This window comes from Eurypyga helias, unplaced genomic scaffold, assembly GCF_000690775.1.
Source record: "Eurypyga helias isolate BGI_N326 unplaced genomic scaffold, ASM69077v1 scaffold12340, whole genome shotgun sequence".
NCBI lineage: Eukaryota > Metazoa > Chordata > Aves > Eurypygiformes > Eurypygidae > Eurypyga > Eurypyga helias.
This window is the reverse complement of record NW_010226291.1, coordinates 2,607-10,715: the sequence shown is the minus strand read 5'-3', so window position 1 is coordinate 10,715 and position 8,109 is coordinate 2,607. Positions and strand designations below refer to the sequence as shown.

Here is an 8,109-nt window from a genome sequence, read left to right as displayed (position 1 = left end):
CTTGATTTATGCAGTCCTTCCCCTGATTAGCAGCTTCTGTCGTTCATGACTATTGATTGATTGTTAGTTTTCATCAACATTAAACAATGCTCATTTTGTCCCACTAGGCCAGTGCACAATGATTAATTATATATAAATAAGCAATTAAAAGCCCCCAAACTTTGACAATCTGTTACAATAAGAAGTCTACCATCAGCTTCTTCCCCATGTAAGAAGTCTGTTCTTACAAACTAACTGCTAATAAAGCAATCCACAAGTTCAGTTCTTCCTATTTGGCATGATATAGATTAACAAATATTAACAGGCATAAGGTAAGAGGAGGAACTCAAGACCAAGTTTATTCCTTCTGGAAAACTTATATGCAAAACTAGGATAAAATTTGACCATAGGTTTTAAAACAAGATTTAATTTTGGTCCATGTTCTCAAAGCAAAATAGTGTAGCAAGGACATTTTGTTAAGATTTGCCTCATTAGCTCGAATGCTAAGTCACTCAAAGCTGAACAGACAGCTGGAAATGACAATTTTGATCTTTGTGTAAGGAGACATGGGTAGCAGCTCAGCTTCCTCTTCCCTCTGCCAAGCCCTCCACAAGAGAACTAAAAAAGGAACTGTCTGAGGGAGAGGAGAATAAGACACTATTTTGGGGAGCTAGCTTTGTACACTCAATCACATGACAGGACTGTAAATTTCTCTCTCCCTCTCCATTAATTACGTGCTTTTCTTTGAATTCGGCCTATATACACTATTCTTTGAGGAGCTGTCTACCCATCTACTGCATCTCTGTCATCTTACACAGGGTCACTCTCCTTTACCACACACATTTCACGACTGCAAAGCCAATCTCCTGATTTCTGAATTAATGGTGAACTATGTATACCTCAATTAAGTGCTATATACAGCTGGAAATAGACAGCAATTACATTTCAAAAATGGTGAAACACTACATCATTTATATAAATAAATGAAACCATTTGTACAAGTAAAAGGGCAGCTTTTCAGTTACATATATTATTTTTATTGCAGCTTGGATTCTTTTTATGGTTTTATAATTTTTATTATTATTATTGTTATTGCCAGTGAATGTCACAAAACCTCCAGTCAGTGACGGTGTTCTATACTGGTGGCTTTGTAAAATATTTCATCCCATGCCTTCTCCCTATATTCAAGGGGTCATTACCTGCACACCTGCTACTTCCTGAAAACTAAGCTCTCCTCTAACTGAACAGCCCTGGCACTGTAAACCAAATATAGCATAAATTGTTTTAAAGATTAAACTATTTTCTTGAAGGTTTTCTTTCTGCCTTAGGCCACATTCTAAGCAGGCTATAGTTAACAACTCAAGCATTACTGCTGTTCTATGCATGGGAGACTCAAGGTGCCAGCCTAGACTATCCAGAAGGAAAAGGGACATGCCCTCCTCATTCCTGGATACTGGGGAAGTTGGAGATCGAACACAGCCAAAGAGAAATCCTTTCTCTATCATGCAGCCCTAGCTGTTTATGCCTAAGAATTTTCCCAAAGCTTAGTGAGGCAAAGAAGTCTTTTCACTGACTTCAGAGTGCCTTTGGGTCTGGCTGCCATTACAACCATGCGCATACAAAGGTGACACCTGGAGAGTTCTACAGCTGATTTCATGTTTTCCTGTGGCACTGATCTAATACATATCCTAATTTAATCACGCACAAAGCAGCAAACAACTCACCTACCAGCATGGGCTGCTTTTCAAACCGTTTTGCTGAGATTGTTGTTTCTTTCACCTTGGTCGCATTTACTGTCATATTGCCCTGTCAATATTAACCACTTGAGCATGGGCTTTTACTTTAGCCTGGTTTTAAGTAAAATTCAGATTTTTTGTGTGTTTGCTTGTGTTTTCCCCTGTTGTCAAAATTAAGTGATGGCTGAAATCCAAATCTCTGGGTAATTAGTGCATCTAGACCGCCCTACCTCTAGCATACTTTCATGCCAACAAACTAAAAGGCAGGCAAAAAGCAATGCTAACCCATTCAGGTCTGCCCACCTTCTGTTATGTTCACCCAGTTCTCATGTCAGAAACGTCTCGTGCTTCTATTATAGCTGGGGGGAAAGAGGTTGAAGTTTGATATACAATTTCTGATTATAATACTCATGTTACACTTGTTTCAGCTCTTTTCCACAGCAATTAACAGTTTAAAGTGAAAAATTAAATTATCTAAAAAAGCTTGGAAATGGGCTCATTTTAGACCTACTTCCTTTCAATGCTTTAAAAAAATTACTATCTGTTTACCTTTTTGAAAACTGAGGCACTGACAGCAGCAAGTAAAAGAATAATGACAAATGCCTCCTGGAATGATCAGTCCTAATCTCAGGAAAAGCATTTAACTGAATGCTTAGCATAAATCTGAAGTTTCAAAAATCATGTAAGTGGTGCATGCAGGACTCAGGAGGCCAGGCCACAAAGAGCAAATGAAGTAGCAGTTTCAGGTTCTCCAGCAGAACTGTAGAAGTTCACACTGTCTTTAACTCCACAAGAGACTGATGAAGAACCATCCCAGCCAGACTTCTCAAGAACTTGCAATCATGGCCAAAACCAATAGGTACCTACCTCCCTTTGACTGGACTATGTGGCTGTATTTTATTTGTGAAACGAAAACCTATTGAGGTTTTTTGAGCTTTTTTCAATGTTTGATGATTTATAATACACTCATGCAAAGAAATTGTAACTGATTTAAAGAAAACTAGCAGAAAAGATCAGCAAATGTTGAGATCCAGATGGTAACTTTTTCAGTAAAGGAGCAGTTTAAAAAATATCTTGGAATTAATACCTTCATCATAATCAGCTAATTAGGAAAAGTAAGTAAACTTTAAAGAATGTGTATTAGTGAACAGGAAAAAGGTCAAAAGGGAATCTGAAAAGTTGGTTAGCAAATATGTAAAACAGAAAAAATCTCAAAATGGAGATCCAGTGAAGTATGACAAAATAGAATACCTACTCTGCATAAACGCACATACCAAAGTATGCTTTCAGTTCTTTCAGCACACAAACAAGGCATAAACCTCAGAGAGTGGTGAACAATGTCTCAAAGATTTCCAAAAATGGAAGTGAAGCTGGAAAAGAATATTTCTTTAGAGTGTACAATCCATTAAAATATAATTGGCAGAGCTAATGATAGTTGAAATTTATGAATATTAAAGATTTCCTGACACTGGTTTCTTGGGGTTTTAAACTGGGATCAAAGGGGAAAACTGAAAGTATAATAAAACCCTTTTCATACTTTTTATTCTTTCTTTTTTTTAATCCATTTGTACACCCACAGTAAATTGCCCCATAATATATTCCTGTGCTGCACACATAACTACATAGATAACTATGACTGAGGTACATAACTATGAATGAGATTAAAGGCTGAGTATACATTTTTGCAATTAAGAGCTAAACAATCACTGAAAAATAAAATGAAGGGTAAAGAAAATGAGTATCAAAAGCAGAGAGACCTGAAAGGGTGGTATTGGCAAACTGTACAATCAAGTAACATCAGAAGCAGACCTCCCAGGCGGTGAAGACTGAGTAGAGCAGATGACCTCATTCTGATGCAGAGTTTGGTACAACCTTAAACATACACGTGGACTGTAATAGAGTTTTTCTGGAGCTCCTATTTTCAAAAATGAGCCTAATCTAATGAAAACTCAGGATGCTTCCATGTAAGGGAAAAACTTTTACAATAATAAGAAATGAACTGTGTCCTTCTGTGCCCCAAACTGTGTCCTTTTTTTAAAGTATCTGACTGTATTTCAACTATCTATTTTCCTATAGCTAACAAGTTCCTCATGAAAGACAGGATAACAATACCAACAGTTTAAAAGCTTAAAAACAGGGGGTAATACATTTTGGAAGAAAATACAGCGGAAAAGTATTGGTAATAATCATGTCCTGGTGCACAAGATTCAATATGAGAATTGAATGCCATTTTTAAAAAGTATTTTTAAACTTAGGAAAGTATATAGAGGTTCACACTATGTACTTGGATACTGCTAGTTCAAAATGAAGCCTTTGTCTCAAGGAATTATGTGAAAGGTTGTTAAAGTAAGATTTACAGTGATGAGAATGCTCATTTTCAGGCAGGTTGATTGAATAAATCTGTTGTAGGGTTTTTTTGGAAGAGACAGACTTCTACAGTCTCCATCCTCCTGAATGAAAGTGCACAGAGTCAAGATCTCAGGTCCACAGGTCAGTAGCAGATGTTTTTGATACAAAGTGATCTGCTTCAAGCATATCTGATTCCTGAAACATCACACTGTGTAACGTCTGATCCAGTTTCCATGTCCTTGAGTCAAATGCTACTCGGAGAGCCAAGCAACTGTCACAGTCACTCTCTCCACTCTATAATTTGCTGTCATATGTGGTGCTTATATATTCTTACCAACCTGTGATTTTATTTATTATCCAGTACAGTCAGCAAATAGCTTTTGGTGTCCTTTTATTTGCATAGGGACACACTCATCATTCTTTGGTTGACTCGTAATTATTAACATAAAAACATGAAGATTTATGATATCTTGGAGAAGCCATGAATATGAGGACACTTATCTGTAAATGTGTAGGCTCTCAAAAGGTAATTCTTGCTGGGTGTTTACTGTAAAGTTTCTGCAAGATTATAGACAAAGGTATAAGTCCTATCAACCAAGTGTCCTCCCTGTAGCCCTAAGCATTGCAACATCTTGTAATCATAACCAAGCTGAAACAACTGTGCTTCCTGTTTTAATAATTCAGCCGTAATAGTAGCTAAGAATTTTGGCATGGCTGGTAGAAAGCTGTTCTTTCAACTGAAAAAAATTATGGAAGTAGTCTGGGTGGTCCAGGACAGCATACGGGCAAAGCAAGGAGTGCTGAGTAGAGGGGAAAAAAAACCCCAAAACCCTTCAGCATAAGAAGTACAGAAAGATACCAAGAAGAAAATTAACCGAAATCAAGCATGGAGTGTTCAATGCATAAAACACTGTCAGCAACTCACAGAGCAAACATACTGCAGTTTCTGATGGAAGACAGATTCTGATGTGGAGACAGATCATCTGGAGAGTTCAGCCCAGAAATAGCTCACTTAACTATTGCTCAAGCATGCAGGCACACTGTGGGCCCATGAAAAGTTTTATACTAGTACAGAGGAGGGTAGAGGAGAGAGAGTCTCCTGAATTAAGAGAGATGCTGAGCGATAGGAGTCATAAGGTAAATGATTTTGTGCTGTCAAAACCTCAGCTTGAAAACAGTGCATAATCTAGCCTTTCCAATATGCCTGTTATGTAACTCTACACAACTATAAAACTAACATTCTTTGCTATGCTTAATTATTATTTAACACAAATGGTGTACATTTACAAAATACATCCAGTCAAAAATATTGCCACTGTTGTACTGTACAGTCGGGAAAAGGCCTTAGGTCTGAAATATTTATATACATTTTAATGGAAAAACGAATTCACAGAATTAATTAATTAATCTAATTAATATATTCAAATAATTGGATAAGGAAGCAGAAACTGGTTTCCTTGATTGTCTACAGGATAAATTCAAGAAATTTCCCTCAAAAGAAAGGAAAGAGTATTGGAAATGGCTCTGAAAAAGATGTGTACACACCACAGAAGCACAGTGTGAACATTCAGTCTGAGAAAGTTGGAAAAACAGAATCTGTGAGCAGATCAGAAAGAGAGAAGAGTTATGGGACCCTAGAAGAACTGTCCGAAATGTGTGATTACATGGAAATGAAGGTTTAAGCCAAAAAAGCTTGCTTGTATAAGTTCTCTATGACAGTCATTTTGGGGCTACAAAATACAACCCAATCTTGAAATTTCTCAAAAATATTTGTGCACACGTGTTTTCAGATTTTGAATTGAAAATATTATACAGACATCATCATTCCAACACCAAGCACAATACATTTGCTATAGCGTTGTGCACCACGTTGTGGGGGGCTTGCTCTTCCAAATATTAAGAAGTTACTTCATGGGTTTCAGTGCTGCTCACAGAGCTCAGAGCACCTACACAATGTGACAACTACAAAATCCAGTCATAATGGTGTAGGGTGGCAGTCCTTTCTGTGTCTTTTTTAAACAAATGAGAAACTGCTGGATCAATTATTGTCCCCAAGTGTTAGAAGCTGTTACAGCAAATGCAGCCACAACTACATGTGCTGAAATGTTCCTGTGAGTACATCTTGTCCAGAACTAACAACAATCCCTTTTACTTTGACAAATTACTGTGTAGGAGGAAATAATCTGGGCTAGATGCGTATGTCTATTAGGCTGTACAGAATAATTAAATTCCTTATTGTTTATTTCTTTGTTAACATGTATGGTGTGAATTTATTCATCTACAGAAATTAGAAGTACACAACACAGAAAAACACCATTCTATATTTATTTGGAAGCATTATCCTTTATAGCAAGGAAAACAAGGTAACTGACTCTTCTGAACCACTTCTGATATGTAGGAAAACTTTTTTTGAATTTTGCCAATGCTCTATCAGCACAGTAACGGACAACCTGTCCTGATATTGCTGAGAAAAACCTTCTCATACTCTGTTTCAGAAAGATCAACAGACCAAGACAGAACCTAGGCTAAAATGACAGGTTGATCAAGTCAGTCAAACAAAACAGGGATCTCTTAATATAGGGAGCCAGCAATGATATTTATAGCTAACTAATCTAAAGTTTATTACATGTAACACAGATGACTTAGGAAATACTGCAAAATTGTGTGCACCTCTGTGTTAATGTAATTCCTTATTACTGAAAAAACCAGGGTAAAAAAGGAACATAGAGCAAAATTTAAAGCTTTTAGCATACATAAACACATAAAGTGGAATTGCTCTTGCAAAAAGGAGATATATACCCTTTTAAGTCTGCTGTGTCTGTTCAGTAGTTACTTTGATTTCACAGTTTCTTAAAGCATATTAAGATTTAAAACCTCCAGACCTTTCAGAGAAAAAGTCCAGTATGCATGTATGAAGCCCACAGAACCACCTTGCAATTTACATAGATACAACCTACTAATTTCTGACTTCCCATCTTCACAATTGTTGTTAGCCCACATCAGAAGAAATTAACAAAGCTATTACAAAATGCCTTCAAATATCCAAAGGGTTTTTCCACTTTCAGGTTTATAAACTTAAGCCAACTACAATAAAATAAATAAAAAGATACAGTTATTTTTCTGATGCAACTTCTTAGATGACTTTCAATCATTTCAGCCATTTGACTCCAATACCATGAAGTTCAGTTATGCATATTAATCATTGGGACGCAAAAATATCTGTGGTTTTTGTGTCACTTTACAGTAAGTCCATTTCAGACTAAACTTAGCTCCTTTGTACAGTGAGCCGGAACATTTAGGACTACTTTCAGGAAGCTGAGAATGACAAAATTCAGCTAGAGCACCCTCACCTCTCTTTTTAAGGCATGACTGTTAACTAAGAACGTTTTAAGGCTTCTCCTGAAAACTCATACCTTCATATATCTATGGTCAGCTAATTACAAGAGTTGACTTATTAGTCAAAAATCTATTAAATGTCTGTTTCCACAGACCAGTTGTCTTTTTATGACTGGTTCTTGCTTTGAGCAAGCAGTGAGCATAGGAAATACTTGTGTCCAGAAAGCTTACCTTCCAGTAAGTCTCTTGCCAGACCTGGTTCTGCCCCCGTGGACCGAACAAAGTCTGACAGGACTGCATCCATATCAAGAGTCATGTGATCATTCAGAGATGCTGCCAGACATGCAGCAACAGTAGGCCTCGCTGGTTGGCTAGAAGGCATCCATCTGCCAAGGAGAGAAAGAAGCAAGATTTTAGAATATACCCCAAAGTGACGTAACCACATTTTTCCTCCCTTCCCCAAAATATGTTATGAAGAATGATAAAACAGTCAAGTTAGAACATATTAAAACAAATAGAATTTGTCATCCATCTCTGTATGTGGATCATTCATACTGGAAGGTTTTCTCTTTCTTAACATTTCGTATTCGTATTGATTTTTCTTATGTTTGGTTTTCAAATAATTCTGCAACTTGAAGACTCCAATCCAGCTAAACACAGGCACTGTTCATTCAAGTCAGACTGTGAGTCCTCTGTACAAAGTGATGTG

At 37.0% G+C, this 8,109-nt stretch overlaps 1 protein-coding gene across 1 annotated transcript in view; it reads right to left on the bottom strand.

Annotated features, from left to right (window-relative positions):
• Positions 1-7,782, bottom strand: part of OTUD7A (OTU deubiquitinase 7A) — a 44,480-nt gene extending 36,698 nt beyond the window's left edge. Inside the window, exon 1 of the mRNA XM_010152487.1 lies at positions 7,632-7,782. Within this exon, the coding sequence (XP_010150789.1) occupies positions 7,632-7,782 (151 nt within the window). The remainder of the gene's footprint in view (positions 1-7,631) is intronic.
• Positions 7,783-8,109: the final 327 nt, after the last annotated feature.